This window comes from Gambusia affinis, linkage group LG05 (genome assembly GCF_019740435.1).
Source record: "Gambusia affinis linkage group LG05, SWU_Gaff_1.0, whole genome shotgun sequence".
Classification (NCBI taxonomy): Eukaryota; Metazoa; Chordata; class Actinopteri; order Cyprinodontiformes; family Poeciliidae; genus Gambusia; species Gambusia affinis.
This window is the reverse complement of record NC_057872.1, coordinates 19,257,226-19,284,914: the sequence shown is the minus strand read 5'-3', so window position 1 is coordinate 19,284,914 and position 27,689 is coordinate 19,257,226. Positions and strand designations below refer to the sequence as shown.

Genomic DNA, 27,689 nt, shown 5'->3' with positions numbered 1-27,689 from the left:
GTCAGAGCTTTTTTTTCTCCCCCCTACTGTTGTAGAAAAAAAACATATATATAAGCATCTGATTTAAATGGCATCATCGAATGATCTTCCTTGTTTATTTGTTCCCAGGTATTGGAAAAAAATAAATTACACTCAACATTAAATTAAATTAAAAGTGAACTGGTTGAAACAGTTTGACCACATTGTGACCGAAATGTTAATGCAGGTTTTTATCTCAGTCTGGGGCTCCGTTTAAAAAATCATCCTTCATGCACTCGTTTCATTTCAGTGATTCAGTGTGTGTCATCGCTCCAGAAGGAGGGAGAGAGGGAGGAGGAAGAGGCAGGTACGACAGTTTCTCTGCTCAGTTCATTAAGTGGCTGTGTGACCTCTTCCTCCGGCTCCCTCTCGTGTGCAGTAGTACTATGAGTAGAGAGTGACACTACTGGGAAAGAAAACAAAAACAAAAAAAAAAACTCCCTGCTCTCACCTTTCATCCCAACAAGACTGGACAGAAACAGAACGTACAGAACAGAAACAGATTGGAAATAAATACTTCTATTTGACACAAATGTTGAAATGAAAGGGACAAAAAAAAAAAAAAGTGGAACAATAATCTGAAATGAAATTATGCCTTTAAAGGAAATTAAACAACGTTTTTGTTCTTTTTAATGTAGACGTCTTTGTGGATAAATCTTGTGTCGGGATAGTTTGGGGGTGTCGATGAATGAATGGAGGGGGAAGCAGGTACGACAGCTGAGGCAGAAAGGTGAGCAACGTAGTGGTGACGCGTCCTCAAAGAAGAAACGGATTGGTGCTCGCTCCCGCCGTTCCACCGCCGCCCATGGAGCCTCCTGCTCCCATCATTCCTCCTGCTCCTGCGGGCCCACCCAAAATCTGCTGAGGGGGCGGCATAGCTCCGGGCCCCAAAAGGGCAGAGCCCGGGGGTCCCATCGGGGAGAGCCCGCTGAACTGCATCCCCATAGGGCTGGCTTGCATCATGCCCAGGCCCATCCCGGGGGCCCCCATTCCTACGCTCATCGGCCCCAGACCCATTCCCGGTTGGACCATGCCCAGCATGGGGTTGGGAGGCACAGGACTGGTACGCAGGCCGCTCAGGCCAAGGGACGAAGGCTGGGGGGAGATGGAGGTCATGGATGGGGCCACGCCGAACGGGTTGGAGGAGACGGGTGTTGGTGAAACGCCCCTGCTGGAGATGGTGCTGCCTGGAGTCACGGCCATGCCAGGAGCAGGAGACGAGCCTGCAGTACAGAGATAACAGGTTTATTATTAATAAAGTCTTCGATATTCAATCATAAAATCTTCTGAGCAGGGGGGGGCAATGACTGCAGTTTTCTGGCTGATCACTGATTACCAATCATTAAGATGCCTGACCTGCTGATTTTGATTTACAGGTTTACATTGCAGACAATTTTTTTTCTTTTTGTCTGTAATGTCGCTAAATATAGCAAGAAAGTCACTGAGTTGGTGACTGTTGTTACAAACATGATCTGGTCAGTCAAAGCTCTCTCACTGAAGAACCAAAGAGGACAGTTGTTGATTTTTAGACCTTTGCTGAGGCAGATGGATAAGATCGGCGTCACATATAAGTATTAGCAAAGCGTTGATCCCCATACAATTACGAAAACTGAGGCAGATTTATCAGCTGGATATATTTCTAAGTTTAATAAGTAATAAGTTCCCAGATCTAAATTTTATAGCACCTTAACAGAAAGAAAAAAGTGACTTGCATTTCTGTACAAGGATGTAAAGTCTTCCTGAAGATGCTGATTGTTGACAGAAAGAAGTTTAGTGGAAGGAAAAGGTTTGCAAGCAGCAAGGATAATTGGAGTCTTGTCAAGAAAAATCCTTTCAAAAGGACATTTTATAGCCTTGATTTTAGATACACCAATTTCGGACTTTTTAAGGATCTGCGAACAACCTGAGAGATAAAGAACGTATTCATCTGAGATGCGCCTGTGGTGCAGCTGGTTTCTCACCCGTGTTCTGAAGGAAGGGGTTGTTCGACGAAGAGGCCGAGATGGAAGGAGGCGGAGGCTGTTTGGGTTTGGGTTTAGACGACACCAGGGAATCGAGATCAACGAGCGCCGCGTTGGGGCCAAGGAACGACTCCGGAGTCTTACGAACAGGAAGCGAAGAGCCGAGTGACGACAGGTCAAAGGGCACCGGTGAGCCCGTGCTGTTGCAGCCCGTTGTTGAAGAGCCTCTTCGCTCTGGATCCCCTGAGAGTGAAAAGGGAGATGTGTGTGTGTGTGTGTGTGTGTGTGTGTACATGAGACACACAAAAACAAAGCAAGCTGAATGAAATGATTCACTCACACACACTACAAGAGGATGAAATGTTAGACAACTGGTGGGCGGGGTTACTGAGAGTCTGCACCTGAGTGTGTGTGAGTCCGTGTGGGTTCAGGTGTGAATGTACCTGTGCCATTAGTGTGTTTGGCAGAGCCACTCCAGATGTCGGAGGTGATGGGGTCAGAGGCGGGGACAGGCCCATCCTTTGCCCAGGGGTCCACTGGTCCCCCTGAGGAGGACGTGCTGGGTGGCACAGGGGAGCCCCAGGGGTCAGCACTGGGTGGGGTCATGGCTAAAGGGGGAGGCAAGGAGATGCAGGGGAGGGAGGGGTTAACACAACACCATACAGGTAACGACCCACAGAATGGAGGGAGGTGGAAGCTGAGCCGGGTTCAAACAGCAGCACTTCTCTCTCCTTAACCTCTCCACCCCACAAACGTCCTGACTGAGGTCAGAAGAGGTCAGCTGGATTTGTTGCTGTGACTCAATTTGAGCTCGGTGGAGGTGAAGGAGAGACAGCAGGAAGCAACCTCAAACATTAAAAAAAATATATATATAGAAGCCAAAAAAGGGCAACAGATGAGACAGTGCTCTGGTTGAGACGCAGCCAGTCCCTGAGTAGAAACAAGAGGATAAAAATCCCTGGTTTAGACACAGAGGGAGAACGGACTCAGCATGCCTGCTGTCCTTCAGACAAAACCAAAGCACACAGAGGGGAGTTTCGACCAAAGCTGCCCTGATATGACCCATATTTTTATTACTGTATGTCCCCATTTATGCTGTTAATTCTCATCCTTATTTATCCATAAAGCATAATGAATCCAGTCAGGCATCTCTGGAAAACAAACCTGGACGATGTTTAATTTTCCATTTTTAAACTCAAAGTGCTCAGTCACGTGCTCTGAATGACATTAATTAGCCCTCCAATTATATCGTAAACAAACATGGTGTCATCTTTCACCACATGCTGCTTAAATCTTATATTCATCAAGTTTCTTGGAGTTAATTATTTGACCTCCATATATCAATTCTTTATAATCATCAGAAATATTAAATATTAACCCTTCGGTTAATTCAAATTGCTGCAACAAAAGTTTTATTGGGAACTCAAAGGAGAAATTGGTCCAATTTTAACTTCTTTCGTTTGGCTCCGTTATGAACACAGCAGGAAGCGACCTCAAACATTAAGGCCCTAAATTAAACCTAATTTTAATAATTATCATTCCAACAGTAAATTTGTTTCTGAGACAGACATTTATTAAAAAATGTTTTGTCTGTTTTCATCTAAAATAAGTTCTTTACATCCTCAATGTTTTGCTATCAGAGCAAATAAATTGCTGATCAATTTCTTTTTTTTTTGCAGGTTTCTACTGGCATTTTGTAAAAACCCTGGTACGTTTCAGTCAGCAGAAATCTGCCAGAGATGTGAATTATTTCGGGCTTAACTATAATTAAACAAAGTTTCATTTTGTTACTTTTTTTCTGATATTTCTGTCAGAGTCTTTCCTCTCTGGAGGTTGGAACTGAAGAAAGTCAGCAGGGGGAGCTTCAGACTGCAGCACTTTTCAAACTTCTCTACTAGCGGTCGCCTGAACGTTTCATGAGTATTTGCAGCATATTTGTAGATGCAACACTCGTGCCGACAGAGCACCGAACCTGCAGGGATGAACTGTGTGCATGTTTGTACTCTCACCCAGGTGACAGAAAAGGGCTGCACAAAATGAACACACTCACAGAGGCAGTATGCATCAGTGTTTTCATGCTTTAAGTCTGTTATCAATATGTGGTTGTTTTGCGTATTTAAATGTGAATGTTCTAACCTAAATGTTCCTTTTGCTCTTTGGAGAGATCTCATTTTAAACCCGTTGCACAGATAATCACTTCAGCTGAGTTTAAAGTGATTTCCGTAGTTCTTCATAATCCAGCCTTTTATTGCTCTGATTTAATGTTTTCTCCTGTTACTCTGAAGTTTGTACTGTAGCTGCCACTGAGAGTCGTTTCCTCAGCAGATTGAAGCTGCCTAAATGTTTCTTTTGCAGAAAAAAACCTGAAGGTTCTCTGCTAAAATGTGAAATGAAGAGAACAGAATGACCTGTAGTTGAGATGCCTGAGACAGAAAGGCAGAAGCAATATGCTGAGAACACTCAAACCAATTAGAAATGTGTAGCGCCCCTCCACCACAAACCCTACCCTCAGGCTTCAGAGCAGTCTTAATGTCCTACACCCCTAGTACAGTTCTGTTTTTACCCCTGAACTCTGTTTAACTTCCTGGGTACGTAAAGGAAGGACCCCAGTAAAGACTCTGGCTCCTGGAAAAGGTTCCTTCGGTTGAAACGCCCCTTAGGTGGATGAGAAGATCAAACATGAAAGGATCATGACATGACTGGATGTAAATATACACATTCTGAACAGAGAATATGAGGTTTGAAACAAGCAAAGGCTTTGGTGTTCACATCCTCTTCGAGTCAGAAACAGACTTCTGTTTTAAAGCTCTGACCTTTATCCCCTGAGCTGATGTGACAACAACCAAGAGCTGTGGCAGCGTACCTGAGTTTCCCCAGGGGTCGACGTTGTTAACTTTGTGGGATGTCTCCCCCCAGGGGTCTGGAGGAGGAGCTACAGGGGGCGCGGTCCCTCCACCCCAAGGGTCAGTGCTGGTAGGAGACGTGGGTGAAGCTACTCCCCATGGATCTGTGGGGGTTTGACCCCATGGACCGGAGGCGGAGGGGCCAGATAGTGCGAGGGGAGGGGAAGGGCCGGCAGACCTCACAGTGGCGTTAGCAGGAGCCCCCCAGGGGTCCACTGCACTCAGCTCCATGAGGCCACCCTGAACAGGGAACAGAAAATGGAATAATGTTACAACAGCAACAGGATGTGAAACTTACTCTGCTTTCAGATCATCTTTTCGTTCTGTTCTTTACGCTTTGTGATCAACTCTAAGGTTCCGACATGGATTGTGGGGTTGAAGTCAGTTCACCCACATTTCACCCACCCATCGCTAACCCATAATTTAAAGGCACCTACACACTTCATCCGAAAAGCCATGGGACTCTTGGCTTTAATTGTAAAAACACAAACTCTTACCAAGTACTTTTGGTCTAGTTCAAGTGTACTAACTTCCAGGTAACTTTCCAGCAAGATATAGAAGCTTGTTTTAAGTAGAAAGTATTGTTGACTCTAAACAAGCTCGTATATCCTGTTGTAAGTTAGTTTTGCCTTATTTCAAAAGTACAAAGATATTTGCATGAGAAACTAGACCAAAACTACTTTGTAAGATTTTGAATTTTTGCAGTGTAAAGGTTTGAATTCGTTTGGAGAAAATTTAATTTAGCAATGGTTATTATGGCCACCAAAAAAAAAAAAAGGTTTCTAATTGAGAGATGCAACCGAAAAAGCCATAAAATTTATGACTACACAGGTCAGCATATCGACACACACCTCTTCTGGTTTTGTTTTCTCTCTCTTGCTCTCCTCAATGGCCATCTGCAGTCTCAGGTCGTCTCCTCTCCTCAGCCGCTCCTCCTGTCAATCACACACACACGCACAGACGCATGCACGCACATAGACTGATGTTAGTAACCTAATAAAACAACATGAAATGAGGCACTTGATCCATTTACAACTCAACAAAAGAAATCAAAATTTGTGAAAACAAAAAATCCTAAAAACCATCAATGATCAGAGTTTATGTGCTTCAATCAGCCAAACCAGAACTGTTGGCAGCTAGTAATGCTAGCTGCAGAATAGCTATCCTGCAGCCAGGATAGCTATGCTATGCTATGCTATCCTGGCTGCAGGATAGTTACGCATGTGCTTTACTCGCTTACATTGCTCCTGCTTGGCAATCTTACTAGGAACTGGCTGAATAAAGTCGAGACTCTTTAAAATTTACTCTATGAAGAACAGAATGACCTGTAGTTGAGATCCCTGAGACAGAAAGGCAGAAGCAAAATGCTGAGAAAACTTAACCAATTAGAAATGCTAACAGAAGAGAAATGTGGAAATGTGCATGTTGTTAACATCCAACAGCTGGCATATGAGCATAAGACATTCTTACAAATGCTATCGCTAATGCTACAGTATTACATGGAAGACTGGTTGTAACTCAACAGAACACCAGCTAATCCCTGAATAAATGCACCGTATCGAACACCTTTAAGTAAACACAACAATGAAATCATGTCCAAAAGCTCCTTAAAACTTTTAGAGCATTAGTAATAAGATATGTAAATGATTTAACTGTTGATCAGACAAATTGTTTTGCACACAAACACTCAGCAACAAAGATGTCAACTTCACAAAAAGTGCAACGGGACAGAAGAAGCTTATTTGAAATCAACGCAATAGTTAGATGCATGCTGAAAGGAAGAGGGATCAATACTTACAATCCACGCTTAGGTTATCATTATGGAAAAATATTTGTCTCTGCCATGCATATTTAACTTTATTATATTTAATCGTGGTTGATCAACTGCTTGAAAGCTCAAATTTAACATACAGTGCAGTGAAAAGGCATTTCCCCTTCACAGATCTATTCTGGTTTTGCTTGCTTGTTGTATTTAGAAGTATCAGATCAAACTGGTTTTAAAACAGTTATTTCATTTAAATGAAAAAAAACAAACAAACAAACAAACAAACAAAAAAACTATCCAAACCAACCTGGTTTTGTTTGAGACAAAAACACTTGGCCACATTTTGTGGTTGAATGTCACTAGTCATGATTATTACCTGACCTTTAGAAAGGTCAAGAAACCACTCAAACGTGATCTGACAACACATGTGGAGCAAAAGAAACAAATCACTGACACCTTTCAATCTGGAAAGGGTTAGCAAGCTGTTTTAAGGCTTTGAGACTCTTGTGAACCACCGTTAACCTTTCAAAGAGTCGCCAGCCAATAAAAATTATTCTAAGAGCGTATCAACGACTTAACTAGGGAGACACAAAATAACCCAAGAACTGTAGACTTTGTTTGCTTCGGCTAAGGTCAATGTTTACGACAATCAGATGTCACTTTAAGCAAAGTTCCCAGGCCAAAATTACTGCTGATCACAACAAGCATAATCCACTATAGACTGTATAGAAACAACCATGTTAACTCTCTTAGCTAGCAGCTGAAAATGTAAAAGACTAATTGTCAGTGATAGCAGTCATCGAGACAGCTTTTTATTGGGTTTAGAGGAACTTTTTTTATAGTGCTGAGCTGATTCGGAAAGTTTTTTTTTTTCTTTAATTTCTAACATCAGTTCAAAACCGTATTTTTTTATTTACTCGGGTTATCTTTGTCTGATATAAAACAGGTTTGAAAAACTGAAAAGTGGCAAAAAAGCAAAAACAGAATTTACAAAAGGGGCAAACACTTTTTGAAAGCACTGCATCTCATTAAAATGATTGGAATCAGGGCTTTACATGTATTCTGTGAATGCAAGCACTGTAAAAACAGAAAGCAACAGCAAACTCAATTATCTCAACAGAATTTTAATGGTCTGATGAAAACGTGTATAGGCAGCAAAATGCCACAAATCACATTAGCATTAATTAATTTTCTTGATTAATCAATATTTAGTATTGAGTTGAGAAATTCCATCTGACAGAAAGACAAATAGTTGATGACTGGCTCCCCAGTCAGCTCAGCACACTCCTTGCCCCTGACCTTTTGGTGAATCTCTTTGCTGAGTGTGATTGCATAGCGAAGCTCTGCATCCTCCAGAGGGTCCGCGCTAGTCTGGGGGAGGTCAGCAGTTAAACTGTGAGAGCAAAGCTAGGTGTACAGCAGCAGGAAACAAGATCCTTATTATTCCTCTGTGTGTACGGCTACTCCTGTTTTGCAACTGGAAACAGGTTAGGTAAAGCGCAGCGTAAAGAACCCCTTCTGGTCGGGTTAAGCCACACTAAGTTACCTGCTCTGCCTCCTCTTTACTCATGGCCAACGCCAACTGAAGCTGAAGGTCTTCCTCTCCAGAGCTTTGTGGCCATGCCTGGTCAGGATCTCCAGAATGAGAGCCCACGGACACGCTGCCCCCAAGGCTGGGCGCTGAGGGGGCCGAGGAGGCTGCAGCGGAGACAAATAGGCAACAATGAAACAATTCCCTCATTCAAGAGTGGCTTATTTGTATCTAATTGAGCCATCTTACCACTGGTGGTCTGTGCCATTTTCTCTTTGGTTTTAAGGGCATGGATCCTTTCTTCTCTTAGTTTCTCTTCATCTTTTAACAATGTCACCAGCTGTTTAGCTTTTTCTCTCACATTCAGACCCTGGACGAATTAAAGGCACAGATGAAAGGTATTTGCTACCTTGACATTGATTAGATGAATGCAAAACATGCTAACATCTTGATTGTATATGGGAAAGTAGACAGGCTGAACGTTTTGCCATTTCATCGTGATACGGCCACAGACTTCAGCTGTGTTTGATTGGGATTTTGTTTGTCGGGTAGAAAATAACCTTTAACGCTTTTTAAACATGTATTCCATCAACCAATCATCTGTGTCACAAATGCCTATTTTATTGGTCTGTTGTAATTTTCTAATCTTAAACGTCATGTTTTCATTAGCAGTAACATCTGCACGATTAACAGAAGTAAAGGCTTGCAAACATCAGTGTCTGTAATCTGTATAATGTGTTTTACAGCAGTAAAGAGAATTACTGAAACAAATAAAAATTTCAGAAGTATTCTCTCATGTAAAACATTTGGAAAACCACTTATTTTCTTCCTCTTATTTCACAACTATGTAATCCTTTGTGCTGGTCCATCAATTTAAATATGCAATTTTGAGAAATGAAGGCTTGAAGGATTTCACTATGTAACATACAAGCTTCACTTGAATTTAGTGACATAAAATACTGAACGTTTTCACAATATAAACTTTTTAGATGTACATCTACCTCTATCTGAACATTTGTATAAAAGATGTGTTTGTTTATCAACTTCGGGAAGGCCTATGTATGAATCATTCAGGCAAAAAAAAAAAAAAAAAAAAAAGCACCTAACTCAGAGTCTGGACCGCTGTTCTGTCTACATGTCACAGAATCATTTTTAAATGTCTGTAGAGTCTATTCTGTGCTTCTATTTTGACCCATTTGGAAAATAAACCCTTTAAATTTCAATCATTAAATCTATTAAAATACGCTTGCAAACTATACATAAATTCTGGGTGGATTAAGATTTTTTTTGCTTAATACAATAGTTACACTCCAAATCATTAACTTTGCTAAATTATCATTACCAGCAAACACCTGGCTTTGTGAGAGCTCAGAAACAATGTAGCACAAACTGTCCCTCAATGAACCAAGTAGCAAGTCAAAGTTTGTCTACGGTCAACAAAAGGAGATCGAACTGATTACACCAGTCAACTTTCGTTTCAGCTTTGCGAGGATGGTCATGTTTGGTTACCTGGTCTTTGCCATCCCTGTCTATGTACTGAAAGTCCTTCAGAGTCTGGACTGCATAAATGTTTTCCCGACACTGTTGAGCTACGCGCTCTGAGCCTGTCTTGATCAGATACTCCATAAGAGTCATAGCCTGATAAAGGGAAAAAAGCATAAAGGTAACAGAAAAAAGATGCTTTATGTCCAAAAAATAATAATAAAATTAAAAAAATCACATTTACACACACAAGTACTAAAGTTAAAAGAGAGTGGAAGGTCAAAATTTATATACAGAGGACCAATAAACTAATATGCAAAACTGAACTTGCAATCTCAACTCTGCTTTCATTATACCATATAGAATAGCAAAACCTGTGATTACTGTAACTGTTGTCTTGCACATGCTGTGGCATTTTCTCTACTCCTAAAACAAATAACTACCGACCAGTAAGGCAGGTACATTAGAATGCTGCTCGTATGTGTTCTTAGTAGAAATCAGAACCAGATCAAATGACGTCAAACAGGTCAATTCTTTGGAAAAGTAAGCAATCAGATGTCGGCCATTACGTTTTGACTGGTGAATCTCTAAATGAGATTTAAGATGATTACCATCTTTAACATGACGCTGCATACCTTGTATACATGTCTCCAGTTCTTTCCATGGTCATTCAGTCGTTTCCACACCATGCTCATGATTTCTGAGAAGGCCACAACATTGTAGGTCAGATCTGCTATCTCTGACATAAGAGAGCTGCTGGGGCCCCATGGGTCATTGGATGTTGCCTCTCTAACCTGGATAACAACACAGGAGGAAATAAACTGAAATTGTCCTCTATTCAAGGTCTCTGTGATTGCATAAATGTCTAATGCACACAAAATAACAAAAAAAAGAAGAAAATCCAGATAAAGCGGAAAAAATATAACCTTGATTTCAGCCTCTGAATAGTTGTGGACGATGTTCTTTACTTGTCGCCGCAGCGAAGAGGTCGACATGGCAACTATCTAGCCACAGACTTCAGTATCAATCTGCACATAAAGATATGCAGGATTAAAAAGATTAAGGGTGATAAGGCAACATATTTTTAAAAAAACATCCAACAGCAAAAAGGAAGAAGAGAGAAAATTATCTTCGAAATATGTAAGACAGAAAGATTGGCAGATCTTAAAACGGACATAATCTAAGGCAACATTTGTATGAAAATTTGTCTTCAACAGAACAAAAGACCACATACATCTGTTTCTCAAGAAGTGAAGTGAAGAAAGGGTCTCCCTCTTTGCAAACTTCTGTTTCTCAACCTTGGCCACCACTCATTCATGGAGCGTTTTGTCTCAGTTTATTTTTTTCTTCCCGTGACGACATTGGGTCTGAAAACCACAAATGATGGACGATGGAAACTGCAGGAAAATAAAAAAAAAAGGTTGAAGTGAAGAAAAGACATGCAGAACAAACAGGGAAGATCTTATGTCAGAACTAACTTTAAATAACCATTATAGAATACAAAGTGGATATTCATCTTGAGAATATCACATGATTTGTTCCTGACCCACACATGGTCAACAGAGAAAGAAAGATTTCTTCGTTTAGTTAAAATATTCTGCTCCAGAGGAGGAGATAAACTTTCCTAATTATCAGCAATAAAAAACAGTCAATTCACAATTCAGTTAAAAAGAATTTAACTAAACTAAAATGAAGAAAACCCTAACATACTGTAGATATATACACAACTAGGTATGGAGAATGCAATAATAAGCAATGTGCTATAGCTACTAAAAATGAAATGCTAAAACACTTAAATCAATAGCATAAATACCTAAATTTAGATCTACCGTTAGCACTATTCACAATCTAAAAGTGAAGTTTAATATCAATTTGACAGATAAAACACAAAAATGGTCTCTAAGTAAATGCAGATAAATTTAAGCTGTAAGCGATAAGGTGTACTGGTACATGAAAGTAAAAGTACAAAACATTGTGTGGCTCAGTCAGTTTGATAATTATCTGAACTTTGAACTCTGCAACCAACCTATTTATTTAACTCCAGGTAATAATATCCCTTATCACTACATTTCCTGCAAATGACCAGAAACCCATGAGCTTTCAGCAACAGAGCACATTTAGCTAGATAAATGGATGTGTTTGCTGTCCTAGAATAAGCCTAATATGTTCATAATAAAATGATGTTAATGTGTGCGGAATCGTTTTAAAGTAAGGAATTACATTTTAAAACAGCTGTCAGTCACTACACTACACAGAAAAATATTTTCTGGCCCACTTTATTTGCCCAACACACTGCCTTGCAAAATCTCTCGAACCCCTTGAACTATTTGCATTTTGTCACATCATAAGTACAATCTTTGATGGATTATATTGGGAAGTGACGTGAAAATGATGATATACAGTTCTTACGGGTTTGTACAAACAAAAATAATCTTTAAAGTGCAGCGTACATTCATTCTGTCCATTCTTCTTTGCAAAATAGTTCAAGCCAATTTAGACTGGAAACGGATCATCTGTGAGAACACATTTCAAACCCTGGTTTAGATTCTGAACTGGATTTAAATCTGGATTTTGACTGGGTCATTGTATCACCTGAACATTCTTCTATCGTTGCTCTAGCTGAATGTTTAATGTTGCTGTCTTGCAGGAAGGTGAACCCTGCCCTAGTCTCAATCCTTCCCAGCTTCTAACAGGTGTTTTTCCAGGACTGCCCTGTTTAGCTCCACCCATCTCCCCTTGAACTGACCAGGATCTTATTCCGGGAGAAGACGGTCTTTCCCACAGTATGACAGTCCCACCAGCATGTCCAGTCTTAGTTTTTTTTTTTGTTTTTTTTTGCCACAAATAATGTTTTGCATGTAAACCAAAAAGGTCAAGTTACCATGAGCTTCTTTTCTGATTTTTCTGAATATTTCTCTCCTTGTGCAGTCTGTCGTACGTTTTGTAGGTGGACATGTCTTGGTAAGTTTGCAGCTGTGTCACATTCTTTTCTCTTTTAGAAAATGGACCAAACCGTGCTCTTTGCCATGTTCAAAGGTTGGTGTATTGTTTTATAACCTAACCGAGTTTAAACAGTCTCCACAAATTAATCCCCGATTTATCTGGAGTGACCTTTGTCTTCATGATGCTATTCGATCACTAATGTTCTCAAACAAAAATCTGAAGCCTCCACAGAACAGCTTTATTTATATTCAGATTAAAACACATCGAGCTCCATCAACAACAAAGTCACTTTTCAAGGCAACCAGTTATTCTGGATTTCATTTAGGGTATTCAAGACCTAACCTTGAATACCACTACTCTATACTGGATGTTAAATTGATGCCAGACTCTAAATTGGACACAAACATCATGGCCTTATCATGCTAATAGCTTAACGACACCAAATGAATGACATCTGCAGCATAATTGGTCGATCCCACACCGACTCCTGAATGTCGCATGTACGATATTGCTAACAGAGCAGGCTAGGCAGTTGTTGCTGACCAGATGCGTCCTTTCACTGGCACAATCTGCAGTTTCTCACGAAACAGAAAGCCTATGGCAAGAAAGTAGCAAAAAAATTGCAATAAACCAAAGACTTTCTAAAAAGTCCCTTACAGTGTTCATTTCCCTGACAACATATTCAGATTTTTACTAATGTTTTTCAAAGTGCTGTGAAAATATATAACCAATACTGTGCTTTGCTGCTCTCTCAACTCCCTTCAAACTAGTAATTTAATGAACATCTTCCTATAATTATGCAGCTAAGCATTGCCAGGTAACCAAGGCACAAGGGTGTTCTTTATATTCCTTCATTTTCTAGGAAACCCTTGTTATTCTGCTGCACTTTGACACAAATATACCAAAATACACATGCAGACTAGTCTCTACAAAATGTTCACTGAAACAGAGAGAGGGAGTTTAGACTAAGCTGCTTTCTCAAACAAGACCTGATATTCTTCGGAGTTAGTGTATAAGTTAATGAGACGCTTGGCTTTTGAGTTCAGGAAGTATCAAATCTGATACCAAACAAAACCCTTAGGTGGTTCAAACAAGATTTTGGCAAGTTAAAGCAACTTCATACAGAACAAAAAATGAAAATTTAAAGTCGCACACAAAAACTACTATTGCTAAAATCAGTGAAGCTCTATAACAAAGTTCATTAACCCAGCCTAATCTACGATAAGAGACATAACATGTCCTTTGTGTCCCAGTCAGACGTCAGCGCTGTCCCTGACACCTTGAGTAACTATCAGGTTACTTTGACTACACATCTTCATCTCACAGCTACTGAGTCTACTCTGATATTGCATGGCAAGGAAAAGTTCTGTATTTCAATGGAAACAACAGACATTGGCCCCATACTCTGCATTTACAATTATCAGGCAAAGCAAACGACTGATAATTCCTTTTACTGTTTAGACAATTTAAAGTTCTAATGAAGAGATAAAGCCAAATGAAAGATTGCTCAAATTGAAAAAAGGTAAATTTATAGTGGTTAATATAAATAAGGGTCTTTCCAATAAGTGAATTAACATCTCCAAGGATAAAATCTAGTTTCTAATTGAGCCAAAATCAGTTCTATGTGATTGTTAGATTATCTATATTGCCTCTGCTGACTATCTGGAAACTGCACTAATGTACCTCTTTTAAAAATCCTTAATGGAAGCAATGCATAGCAACGTGAAACCAACTCCAGTAGCTTTCAGATAACTGAACTGGTTAGTAACTCAGAACTGGATTGTGCAAAGGGTTTGTCTTGTATAACTCCTGTATTTTAAATCCTTCAAAAATCTGTCTGTTTTGTATATCTCTGAAGTGCAAATCTTATTCACTGCTGGTGGAAATATTTTAGCTTTCTTTAGCTCATACCTTCATACCTTTACCTTCAGGTAGACTGTGTTTCTGGAATCTAGTGGCGTTAAAGAAAAGCAGCTTCCTGGTAACCTGATGTTGACTTTTTACAACATTAAATATCACAAATATTGACAGAAAACTTTAGCTGTTAATTTCATGCCAAGTTGTTATGTAAATGAGGTTCCTGTACATTTCCAAACTTTAAATTCCAGATATTTGTAGACCAAACTCAGGATTACTGAGCAGCCTGTACTTAATTTAGTCCATGGTTATTATGTTTTTTATTTATTGCCATAGAGTTACTATTTCAGACAAAGCAGCATGACACTTATTAAAGCAATGCGCATGCTTCCAAAAAAAATCTCTAAAACAGAGAAGCAACAAAGAGGAAATTCACAGCCAGTGCTACATTTAGTAAATCACAACTTCTTTGCCTTTCCTTTATACTCTTTTGTAGATGGAGAAGAAAACAATTAAAAAAAAACTTGATGTGTGGTTAGTTATGGTTTAAAACCATGACTTTGTTGCAACCATTTGTATTAATGACTTCAATATCAGAAATGTTTTTGTGACATCATGTTGACTATGTCTGCTTTGCAACGTCCAGTCAGAGTGAAAATCACTGCTTGTTGCAGCTATTGATTTTTGAAAAGTCAATTTTTTAACCGTTTGAAAAAAACTGCATGATAAAAAACATCTGCTTTTACAACTCCCATCTTTTTTATTTTTTAAAAATTCCCTGAACATAATTAACTTACAGCCTATTAGGCCTGTCTGTGAGCAGCTATGTGTTGCTGTCTAGATTGTAAAAGGAGAAAACAACACAGACTACACTCTACTGTATAGTACTCTCTACTATACAGCTATAGATAGAGGACATTCAATCAGTCATGCATTTTTTAAATAACTGACACTGTCAAGTGTTATGAGGTTCACTAAGATGGCAACGGAGAGGTGACTATTGCTAACCGCACATGTGCAGACATGACCTGGTGAGCAGATCTGTCAGTCAGTCGTCTTTTATAGCCTAACAAAACTGGACAGAGGTTCATTTTCAGACTTTTGCAGATTGGTGGATAATATTGTTGCACCTCTAACAATTAGTCATGTCTGAAAATATGATTAAATGCAGAGGCTATGCAGTTAAGCGCTAAAAAATACACTTTCTAATGTAAGTGGTGTCCTGAAATTTTAATTAAAATTTTTTTTTTTTTGCCCTCCATTTTTTTCTCCGAAGTGTTTTTGCGGTGCTAATGGCTTGTATTTTTTATAACAGTAGGCAGACAGGAAAGAGCGCAAGGAGAGGGGGGAAGACATGTGGCAAAGGTTGCCGGGACCGGGAGTCGAACCCACGACATCCGCGTCGAGGACTAAGGCCTCCAAATGTGGGGCGTGCTAACCCCCTGCGCCACCACAGCACGCCCCACATTTGGAGGCCTTAGTCCTCGGCGTGGATGTCGTGGGTTTTGTCATGGTTTTGTTTTTTAAAAGCAGCATTTGTGTGATCTGCAGCCACAACTACGCAGTTACCTAAAAAAAGATTGCAAAGAAGTTGTTATCACAATAAGTAATAACAATACATGTTGCCCATACCTAATATTAGGAAAGAATGCGGTTACTTAATTTTGCCACAACACTATCATGATAATTAAAGTGTTAATGCCTGTTGTCTTTCGGTTCACTGCAAACATAGATTGTGAGTAGCTTATGCAGACAACTGGTAAAAAAGATAACATGAATTCCATCTTCAGATAATTTGATAATTGAATAAAAAAAAAAATGTTTTATGGCAATATACTATCCTAATGAGAAAGCACCTCAAAGCCTCTCTGAAATATTATCAAATATATTCTTTCCATGCAGAAAATAATTTAAAGGTAATTAACAATTGTCAGAGACGCACCAATATGGATTTTACTGGCAGATAACAGTTTTCTTTAAAACAACAACAATTGGTCAGAACTAGGGCTGAAAAAAGAAACATATAACATTATAGCTGACTATCATTTTGTCAATTTTTATAGTCGTATTTTCCTCAGTTGTTTTTCCCATCACTCCAGTATCCCCCACAACACTCTATGAGCTTCAACATCAAGATCTAAAAAAATCTAGACCAGGTGTGTGAACATAAAATACAATTCAAGCCTATCAAAGTCGCTGAATAGTTTGCTGGCAAGCGCAGTTTGAACGGCACATATAGTCTTGTAGCCCACCAAATACTGCAACTAATACGTCCTCTGTGGTTGGGATACGTCATACAATTAAACTGAAATGTTATTGACATTTAATACATTGTGCTGACCTAGTCAAAAGAATCTATCTTGTGTATACAAACTTATCCTTGTGGGTACACAGGACAAACAACCATGGATGCACACACTGATGCCTAACATCAACTTAGAGAGACCAATGAACCTCACAGTTATGTTTTGGACTGTGGGACGAAGCTGGAGTACATGGAGAGGAGAAAGACCTCAAGTCAGGACTTGAATCCAGAATGTTCTTGCTGCAAGGTAACAATGCTACCAACCAATCTTGTCAAACTTGTTGATCCTTATCATCCTCTACCTAGCACAGAACACGGTCCAAGCTGTTCTTTATGATATCAATATCAACCAAGCTGAAACTGCTATTGCAATTACAATAAAAGCTACATACTGTGCTGCCCTGATTGTTAACCTGTGACCACCACACCTTGCCACATTATAGAAATGCATCATTTGAAAAGTTCACGTTTAGCACTACAAAACCATGCCTATAAATAAATGTTTTCTTTTTTTAAAAAAAGCTTAATTTATATAATATATCGAGAACAACGTGCTGAGGCTAAACGTGCACTATTTTATTGCTTTCCGTGTATTATATCAGGTAATAAAGTACCCCCGCCCAGTAAACTCACCCAGAGATAAGCCACACAACGGTTGGTTGCCCAGTCACACACACATCTACACTTGCTCCCTGTCACAGCAACCAAGCTGAGAGGCTAACGAAAGGTGAGTAATGGGTAATCCAACAATAATCAAGTTCATGGGCATAAACTCGCATTAAACAAGCATTCCTGCACCTCTGAGTGTCTATGTTGAGCAAAGAGAGAGTGAGAGAAACCACCCTACTAACGGTCCCCGAAGCAAGCAACTCTTCCCACAAAGCTAATCGAAACTGTTGACTAGCAGTTTCCCCCATAGTCTGGCTTTTTAAGTGAAATGAAATGTACAACCCGGAACCAAAAATGCCCTAATAAGTAGGCAACGGACCTAGAACAAAAATAGCTATCCCATTCATGACAGTGAATTACTCCCCTCTATAAACAAGGGTTAAGGTTACCTGTCAGTTTGACTGATAAAGAAATCACTTGCTGCTAGCTATCTGGCTAGCATCTCATGCTAGTTCCCAACTTGCAGCCTAATTGCTTCCTCTGAACGAGATTTAGATGGCAAAGACACGTCCTGCTTCAGGACAATGTTGACTACCCTCACCCAAAGCACAAAATTACACGGAATGTTGACAACAAACGACAATATATATGTATAAATGAAGTGTGTACTGACCCTGTTGAAGCCTGAATGTACGAGGAGATGGCCGAATTTCCGCTTCCGTTCTCGCCTACAGGAAAGACCGCACCCCCTGTCGCTGTGTTTTCCTGCGATGGTAGTAGAGCTCATGAATAATTCAGTATCATATAAAACATCAGCTAAAATTAAAGTACTAAAGCGGAACTATGCAAATATTTACACACAAGACTGTAGTCTTCAAAGTTACATAAAGGTACTTCTAATATTATTAATCTTTGTGAGGAAAGACATCCTTTTTTCAAGGCTTTTATTTCTTTCTTTGTTTTGGTTTGTTTTCCATCGTTATTTTATATGAAAAGTCTGAACTTCATTATTTTTGGCATATTAATGAATAAAAAAAGTAAACAAAAACTACAGTTTTTGCTCTAAATGTGTACTTCACTGTGTTTATTCTCCTTTATCAATTCAGGGTTCCAGTTTTTTGTGACAAGAGACAAGAAAACTCATCAGACCATCCTCAGTAGTTTATCAAGTAAAGCAATAGACAAACAAAAGACTAAATGCACATATAAACAACAGTGACACATATTTAATTGAATCCAGCCAAAATTACCATCGTAAAATATGTCACCGTTATCTTTGCTATTTTTTTCAGAAACGCATTAGCTCAATTCATCCACAGAGGGGCAGTATTCAGCTACTTGTAGCTTCAAATGAAACCATGATTGTCTGATACCTATCAGAATAATAGTTAGAAAAGCAATGTGAGCTCTTTAAATCAGAACAACATGGACTCCTGTTCTGCATCTGGGATGAAGACTCTCCTTTCATGTAGCTGAATGCTTTTGTTTCTTCTGCTGAATGTTTAGTGACGCAAACATCTCAGCAAGACCCAAGAAAAGTATAGAACTGTATATACCCATTTTACCATATGATACCATACCATACCATACTATACCATAACATACTCTACCATACTATAACATAACATACCATACCATTTTATTTCTAAAGCATATTTAAAAACAGCAATTACAGCTAAAAAAAGTGCTGTAATTTAACAGCAACATGAAATTGGAGAAGACAGACAAAAAAAAAGAAGAAAAAAAAAGAAAAACCTCACACACTGTAGCAGAGAACTGTGTGGTGTCAGTCTTGATATTGGAGGAACAGCCTTGATTCCAAGCCTGGTGATAAAGAAGAAAACGCATGGGGAAGTGACAATGTTTTTTAAACACTTACAAGCAATTACAAGAATTTTAAAACACATTGTAAATTGACAGGGTGCCAATCGAAAGAAGCTAAAACCAGAGTTATGTGTTCTCATTTACTTGTGTCACTTAAAAATCTTTAAGCAGTATTTTGTTCTAGCTAGAACGGCTGGTGCCAACTAAGAGAAAATTACAACAAGGTGTTATATAAGTATTTATTTACTGCCTCTCTGTAAAGACAGGCTGAATTTTAGTCAGCAGCATGACATGAAGAAACAGGATTTGATGATTGCATTTTCTGGTGCGGCAAGGAAAGCTCAACGGGAGCAGAACTGGGACCACCAGGAATGAAAAGCGTAACTTCAGTCATCCTATCATTAAATGCAGGAAAACTGAGTGCCAACCAGTCGAGGAGACATAGAATAGAGGGAGCATTTTGAGAGACTCTTCAGATTTGTCATAGAGAGTGCCAGATTACTGTTTGATAATTACCTTGATTGGGCTAAAATACTTTATCTCAGTTGTAATGTGTTGTCTTTGAAATTTTTCAACAGTATTACAAAGGAAATTGGGACAAAATGTGACATTTTGACAGTCATCTTGTAAACAAATATGCAAAGAGCTAATTAAAAATAATTTCTCTGCCAAGTCCAGGAACTTTTTTACGTTTAATTCATTGATCAGAGTTAAGTGACTGAAAATAAGTAAAAAACACACAGCTGTGAGGTGGGAAGCAGACAAAGTCCTAAGAAAAACTACCTATTACACCAGCTTAAAAGTAAACAAGAAAAATGTGAAGAAATAAGGTTGACGGACTTTTGCACATGTATGCATGTATTTCAAATGCCACAGAAAAAATGGGACACCACATTTTGTATTATGGAAAATTACATTTACACAGTTTGCATTTTGTAACACTTTGCTACACTTTGGTTATGAAAGTGAACCCATATCTAACCTTCTATGGCTGACAACAAAGACTATCCTTGTGGCATAGATGTGGAAATCCCTCTGTGCCTCATTACCCATCTGTGTGCAGTGTGTATATTTTTATAATCAGTACAAATGTCAGATTTCATGAATGAAAGCAACTGTGTTCGGCTCAACTTGTATTAATGGGGAAAGGTGGGGTTTAGTTTTGGAGCAGTAAAGACTGGTTGTCACAACAGGGGCCAAATGACTCTATAGTGCAAGCATGAACATGAACCCACACAGACGTGCTGCTAGAAACCCGAGCAAAGACAGGCTCCTGTGATAGCAGCTTGTGTCTGGGTTACATAATGCGCAGCCGTCAGGCCGGTGGCAATAATAGTACTGTAGCTTATGCTTATGAGTGAACTTTACTGGGGTGGACGGAAAGAAGAAGAGGGTGTTAAAGCCATGGGAGCTGCAGGAGAGGCCTGACCTGCAGCTGGTGCTAACAAGGAAAGTATGAAGTTGGGTCTGACGAAGCTGGGTTTTAGAATGTCAGATGTTAGCCATGTCAGTTTGAGCTGACAGGCAATAAAATGCAAACAAAATGCAATAAAGACGGGCAAGATTTATGCTACAAAAAATGTAAACAGTAAAGGAGGAAACAGAGAAACAGATAAAAATTGACACCAAATGTATCATGTGAAACCACCCTGAACTGATATGCTGCAAAGAAAACAAAGTGTCAAATGTATAAAACTTTTTGTTTGAAGATGGCTTGAAAAAGATACAACATCATGACATGAATGCAGAAATAAGATAAAACTGGCTTTTACACATGGCTAAAAAATATTTATCTATTTAATAATACTAAACACATTGGAAAGACTATTTAGTTTCTGGTTTTAAACTGCTTTTATTCAGTGCTGGTTGTAAACTGATTTATGTTGATTTCATTTACTGTTTACGTAACAGTAAATGATCTTAGCCATTATGACTGATACACATGACCCATACTATTACATACACATATACAATTTATTTACATTTCAATCACACATAAAAAAGTTTAATTATTATTATAATACTAAAGAAAAACATAAACAGATACTTGTGATATCAATAAAATTTGTATTTAATAAATGAAAACAAGAAAATGATCAATAGTGATTACTCTAACAGGCAATAAAGAGGTTTACATATTATAATATAATCCCAGTAATTATTCAGGAATCCGAGAACCAGCTTGATGGCCTCTTCCAGCCATTCCAGCATACCCGCTGCTTATAACAGGAATCCTAGACAGCATGGGGAATTTCACTGACACACAGTTACTGACAAGGTTGTAAAGAGACGTGGAAATAAAGGAGGGGGGGCAGGGTGCAGAAGGGCACAACGTGAGTGACAGCTGGAATGAAGGAAAATGGGAGACGGTCTTCAAGATGTTGGATCCAGTAAAATCCATGCAGCGCAGTGAGTGTGGGACGGGGGGGGGGAGAGCTAGTAGGGACTGTGAGGGAAACGTTTGAAATACTTTGTAGCTGGTTGTCGCATGTTTGCCAGAACAACACGGGAGAGAAAGTGTGAGTGTGTGTGTGTGTGTGGGGGGGTGGAGGGGGTCTTGACACAGGAGTGGGAAAAGAGAGAGAGGGAGAGTTTGGAGTGTGTATATCCCCAGGGGAGATGCACACGGCCAATATCTGGGTTTCCATAAACATCTAAGAGCATATCTGCAAGGCAGCTGCTTGGATCAACAGAGCTAAGCCTAAAATACAAGCTTTAATTCCAGTTTAAATATCAGTTTAGCAGCAGACGTACTACATATTTCCAGCATTGAACACAGAGGTTAGAAAAGTCTCGTTTTGATGATGAAAATAATCCAGACAAACTGAGCAGAGAACCTGAACAGAGAACCAGAAATGACAGTAAGTATTAAATATTGTTCTTGTCTGTTTGTGTCAAACTGTGTGAGCACTAATGCAAAAGATTAGACATTTTGCATATATGTGTGTTTTGCTATGCATGTTCATTATGCAGAGTGATTTTGCAGCTGTACAGTAAGAGAGCATTCAGGCGTTGCGCTGATTGCTAGTTAATGCAAAAAGTATTTTAATGATCTTTAATGCCTTCTTCAACAGTGTTAAAACAATTAGCTCTGTCAGGAATGGTATTAAAATCATTTAGCACTTGTTAATTGATGACAAATATGAAACATTTAATAACTAATGAAGTCCTCTTGATAAAACTTTATACTGGTTCTGCACCAGCTCAGATAAAAAAGCAAAATTATCTGCAAACTAAAGTTTGATCTGCCTTAAATCGACCAAAAAGTTAAAGACCAACTCTGTTTTATTTCTATAAGAGAAATAAAGAGCAAATGATTTATGTAATAAGCAGACAGCTGTAACCCATGTTTATAGTATGAAAATGATCTAAGATTGATACGTATTCAAGAACAGTTTAATCCTAAACCCGCTTAAATATATGAATTAATATATGAACACAATCTGAAATTCTTGTTTAAAGTTAAGTCACGTGGCGTAGGGGATAGCGTGACCCATGTTTGGAGGCCATGAGTCCGTTGCGGGTTCGACTCCCGGACCCCACAATATTTGCCACGTGTTTCCCCCCTTCTCCTTCCCCCCTTTCCTGTCAGCCTACTTTCATATAAGGACACTTGAGCCCACAAAAGACCCCCTGGAGGGGTAAAAAAAAAGTTAAGTCACATGTATCTGTTTTATATTTTCCTTTCTAACCATTAGTAAGTTGTAAAAGTATTGTTTTTATAACATCTTGACGGTCTGAAAAATGTTCAGCAGATGCATAATTCTTGGCACAATTGATCATATCAAGGCGATATTAGTCTGTCAAACTGGTTGAAGCTTCACATCTGATCTACTCATTTATTTCTGAAGTAACAAAAAGCTGATATACAGTTTTGTGTGAAAGTTTTACTTGAACTTTTCTATATTTTGACACATTGTAACCTCAAACCTCAGTGTATTTTAATAGGTTTTTGAAGTGATTGAGCTTGATGGTGGGAGCATGGCAGCTGGTTAAAGTTGACGGAAAGATAGATGAGGCTCCTTACAACAAGTTAAAGGACACATGTTCCCCTTCAAGAAGGACAATAACCTTGAACATACAGCTAGAGCTACAAACGAAGCTGATTTGTGTGTTAGAGTGAGTCAAAGTTCAGACCTAAATCCAATTGAGAATCCAGAAAAAGACTTGAAAAAAATTCACAGTTACCTCAACACACAGGTGGACCTTATTTACTATCCCAGTAACTTCTGTAAGTTTATTCAAGGTTATCTAGAAGCATCAGAGTAAATAGGGACATTTCTACTTGTATGAAAAAGGAGAAATTGAAAACTATGTGGTCGTTTCCTACTAATTCACACTAATTTTCATTTATGTAAAATCCCAATTTTAAGATGCGGTGAAGTCTGTGGCGCTAATGTTGAAAAACATCAACAATCAATACTTTTGCTGTGCACAGCAACTTGTTTTGAACGGTTCCTCAGAAATCACAAAGTAAACCTCCAGTGTCATTTGGCATCAATTGACCTTCTCATGCAGCCACCTTCATTGCTCTGATTGAGCTAAAACAGGACTTACTGATTGATACCTGGGTGATAATTATTTCCACAGCTATATAGGCAACGGTGTATTTGAGATTCGTCGCTTGGTAACACAACATGTGAAAGGTCACAAGTAAAAACATGCCAGCCACCTTTGATCACCTCACATTTTGTGTTAAGCTGGATTTCTAAGCTGTTGACACCCAGTTTATGTTGTGTGGAGGCTCCACTTCAAAGGAAATCACTGGGGATGAGACAAAGACTGATGATGGACATGGCGGCTGAATGACAGAGCCAAATGGTCTGATTGTCCCAAAGAGACATAACAGGAATTAGTCTTGCCTATTGTAAACATCAGGGAAGATCAAACTAGATTAGCAGAAAGTAAAATAACACAATATGTTCCATTAATCTTTCTGCCAGGTGCTAGTTGGGGATCATTTTCTAGCCTGCAACCGGAGAAATGAAAAAGAATTTCACTTTGCAATCATTAAGACACATGAGACATATGTTTCCCAGGTCTTGGCGTGCTGCAGGTTCATGTCGTGCTCCAGAATGTGCAGCACTGGAGTCACACTTCATTTTTCTAACGTTGTCTATCATCAAATGCTGATCAAACAGTAGATCTAATTTCTCTGGATGCTACAGAATCAAATCCTCACCCTCTCACAGCTCCAACACAGAATCTGGATTTGTGTGTCTGTTTGCATGCAACCCTCCAGGCCGAGGCAGCCAAGGAACTCGACGAGCTATGTTTCCTGTCAGCACAGTCCCTGCCCAGTCTGAAGGTGTCGAAGCACTTTCAGGTACTGAAACTCCTGGGACAGGGATCGTATGGAAAGGTCATGCTGGCATTGCACAGGAAGAGAGGTCAGTAAATGACTGTAAGAATGTGAAGTACAGGATGCAGGAGGGTTGTCTTCTCTCTAATTTAGACAGTATGTGTGTTTGGTCAGCCTTTGCTGGAGTTCATTAATCTTTAGTGCTTCTGTAACTGTAACGAATGGCTCTAAAGCATTCCTCCAGATAGAGTTGCACCAGCTGGAGCAAAGCCACGAAGCAAAGTTGCTCTGAAGGGGGGGAGGATTATATTTGTTAACAGTGTCAGCGATGGGCAGCAATTGTGATGCATAAATGATGACAGGTTTTAAATAGTCCACTTCAATTCAAAACCTTCAGCATTGCTTTAATTCCCACCAGGAACTCCGATGGCTCTGAAGTTCTTCCCGCGGAAGTCCACCTCACTCACCTCTTTCCTGCGGGAATACAACCTCTCCCTCGCTTACTGCACCCATCCCTCTCTGACCAGGGCCCTCGGCATCTTCTTCTCCACGCCGTCCTACTATATTTTTGCCCAGCAAGCCTGTCTGTATGGGGATCTCTACAGCGTTGTTGTGTCAGAGGTCAGTTTGAAGCCCAGAAAACATAGACATGCCATAACATATCATAGAAATCCATATTTTCCAAATCTGCAAGGCCGATATACAGAAGCTGTGAGGGTTAAGACGCACATCAGCTGTTTCTCTGCTGATCCACTCGCTCTGAGCTCTTAATTGTGCCAGTAAAAACTTGAGACAGGCCTGATAAGAACCCTCCAGTACACCTATTTCTGTGTTTGTGCCTCTGCCAGTAACACAGCAGAGAGCAGATAAGGCAAAGGACAGCTTGCTTTACGTGAGCAGGGATTTCCAAGAGAGTCACTGGCTGTTGTAGTGACGTAGATGTGATTCTCAGTAAGGCGCTGCTGAGGAGCTCCAAGACTTGTCAGATCGCTATCGTCCACCCATAAGGAGAAAGGTCCATGTTTTGCCAAAATACTAGGAAGAAAAACCCCATATGAGTGGAACAGTATGGTTCTCATTTGAAAGAATAGTGAGAATCAAACTAAAACGAATCAGAGAAGCTTTCCAGGTGCCTTTTTTTTTGTCATTTTATGGCTCTAGTCTCATGCAGCTGAAATCTTTTAACCCTGTCTTCTTTGCACTGGACAGTTATCTGTCCCCTTCGGTCTCAACGGCGTAGATTATGTTACTCAGTTGCCAATGACAAAGCTGGAAAAAGTATAATGTGTAAAATCTGTTAGTGTAATCATCAGATCCCAAAATAACATAGTGGAAATACAATCGTTTAATTGAGGTTTAATGTCAGTTTTGAGTTAAATCACCTTCAAATGCTGTACAGTGTACATGGTAAATGCAAAATTATTTTATTTGAAAATAGTAAGTTGACTCAAATCAGTTGTTATCAAATTTCTATCAACACTCACTATTAGTAAGTTACCTGTACTTTGTGGTTGGAAGGTCTTTCTAACTCACTCTACTTGAGCTGGATTCATTTAGAAAAAGTGAGTTTTAGATAATTGTGGATTTTTTTTTTCCGTATTGAAACATAGTCAGACTCAATAGTACATGTATCCAAGACCAGTGCAAATGCTTTATTGAGTTTTTCTTTTCTTTTCTGGAGCCAGAGTTATATATCTTTTGTATTTATTGTGTATTTCAAATATTTGTTGTAATTAGCAATTCTGTGAAGTGGGACAGAGTGTTGTGGTGTAGCAGAGGTAAAGCACAACCCACATTTGGAGGCCTTAGTCCTCGACATGGCTGTCACAGGTTCGATCCCCGGCCTGATGACCCTTGGCTCATGGCTTCCCTCTCTCTCATTACCCACTTTCCTATCTGACCTTTCTCAAAAGAAGGTCACGAGAGCCAATAAAACCGTAATTTAGAAAAACGAGAGAGAGGACAAGTTATACGTACTTATTTTTTTTCCCCATCAGTTGAATTACTTGATTTAGTACTGCTTGCTTAAAATGAATTTGATTTCCCTACTCGTTAATCTTATGCTTATTTTTTTGTATGAGTTTGCATAATTTCTTCAAGTAAGGTGAACTAACTAGATTTTACAGAGTAGATGATCAGGACGCTCTGTGTGCTTTAGGTCGGGGTGGACGAGGACTGCGTCCAGAGGGTGATGTCCCAGCTGAGCGGCGCTGTCACATATCTTCACTCCCTGGGGTTTGTTCACCGTGACATCAAACCAGAGAACATCTTCCTGTGTGACAGATCCTGTCGCTGGGTCAAACTCGGTGACTTTGGCCTGACACGCGCCGTCGGCACCAAGGTCAAAGCCGTTTGGTACGAGTCTCCGTTCTGCACCCCTGAGGTCGAACCGGAAAAGGCGCTTGAGAAAGAGATGGAGAGGAGGCTTGGGGAGGGGATGGCGATGGAAGAGGTGGAGCTGGAGGACATCTGGATAACAGTGCAGCCCTCTATTGACAGCTGGGCCCTCGGCGTGCTCGTCTACTGCCTGCTGACCGGCTGCTTCCCCTGGGAGGAGAGCACGCACGACGACCCTGGCTACCGTAAATACAAGGCGTGGTTTGACCGCCAGGCTGAAAAAAACGAGGACAAAACGGGGTGTATTCAGGAGGCCGACAGTTACCAAATCATGGAGCAGAAGCAGAAAAGCAACCCTCCTCCCTCACAGTTTGAGGGCCTCAGCCCTCTAGTGATGACTCTTTTAAAGGAGCTTCTTCATCCCGACCCCAAACAGAGAGGGAGCCCGGAGGAGATCCTCAGCTACTTGGGTGGGCCGTGGCTCATGGAGACTGCGAGAGAGGAGCAGAGGAGGAAGGAGGAGGCTGAGAAGGAGGCCAGGAGTGTAAGAGAAAGAGGAGGAGTGGAGGAGGAGCTCCTCAGAGAAGGCAGAGGAGAGAGATGAGTTTTGTAGATATTGCTTCAATTCAAATGTATAAGGTGCTGCTTTTTACATATGTCTGTAAATATCCCTCATCCAGGTTTCACTTTCACCGCTATATATTGTTGGGTTTTTTTGTGTGTGTTCTTATGAATGAATTGCATAGGAAGGATTTGAATTCGGTCTGATGATCAGCTCTTTTGTGTTGCATACAAACAACTCTGGTAAAAGTCTTTTAATAAAATAATTCTTCAAGAATTTTTTTAACCTTT

The 27,689-nt window shown here is 39.8% G+C and overlaps 2 protein-coding genes across 4 annotated transcripts; one reads left to right on the top strand and one right to left on the bottom strand.

Moving 5' to 3' along the window:
* Nucleotides 1–59: 59 nt before the first annotated feature.
* Nucleotides 60–18,150, bottom strand: epn1a (epsin 1a). Of its 2 annotated transcripts, XM_044115849.1 has the most exons (13): nt 18,048–18,150; nt 10,895–11,057; nt 10,587–10,688; nt 10,296–10,454; nt 9,688–9,816; nt 8,428–8,548; nt 8,194–8,345; nt 7,947–8,018; nt 5,734–5,817; nt 4,843–5,122; nt 2,423–2,587; nt 1,980–2,222; nt 60–1,241 (listed from the first exon to the last, which is right to left on the bottom strand). In XM_044115849.1, exons 3-13 carry the CDS (start codon nt 10,653–10,655, stop codon nt 775–777), a joined length of 1,941 nt encoding a protein of 646 aa, XP_043971784.1. In that variant the 5' UTR covers nt 10,656–10,688; nt 10,895–11,057; nt 18,048–18,150; the 3' UTR covers nt 60–774. The 2 variants fall into 2 exon arrangements, with proteins under 2 accessions (XP_043971784.1, XP_043971785.1); XM_044115850.1 differs by lacking the exon at nt 7,947–8,018.
* Nucleotides 17,405–27,689, top strand: sbk3 (SH3 domain binding kinase family, member 3). Of its 2 annotated transcripts, none has more exons than XM_044115854.1 (4): nt 17,405–17,492; nt 24,441–24,588; nt 24,919–25,121; nt 26,659–27,689. In XM_044115854.1, the coding sequence occupies exons 2-4, from the start codon at nt 24,564–24,566 to the stop codon at nt 27,439–27,441; spliced, it is 1,011 nt and encodes a 336-aa protein (XP_043971789.1). In that variant the 5' UTR covers nt 17,405–17,492; nt 24,441–24,563; the 3' UTR covers nt 27,442–27,689. The 2 variants fall into 2 exon arrangements, with proteins under 2 accessions (XP_043971789.1, XP_043971788.1); XM_044115853.1 differs by lacking the exon at nt 17,405–17,492 and adding an exon at nt 21,802–22,059.

Bases quoted from the DNA above. Each gene is read 5' to 3' on its own strand.
- sbk3 (XM_044115853.1), top strand. The intron at 24,589-24,918 runs GTCAGTAAATGA...AATTCCCACCAG, and splicing joins GGCATTGCACAGGAAGAGAG to GAACTCCGATGGCTCTGAAG. The intron at 25,122-26,658 runs GTCAGTTTGAAG...TGTGTGCTTTAG, and splicing joins ACAGCGTTGTTGTGTCAGAG to GTCGGGGTGGACGAGGACTG.
- epn1a (XM_044115849.1), bottom strand. From the start codon at position 10,655: ATGTCGACCTCTTCGCTGCGGCGACAAGTAAAGAACATCGTCCACAAC. The intron at 8,346-8,427 runs GTAAGATGGCTC...TCTCCGCTGCAG, and splicing joins AATGGCACAGACCACCAGTG to CCTCCTCGGCCCCCTCAGCG. The intron at 2,223-2,422 runs GTACATTCACAC...TTTCACTCTCAG, and splicing joins CAAACACACTAATGGCACAG to GGGATCCAGAGCGAAGAGGC.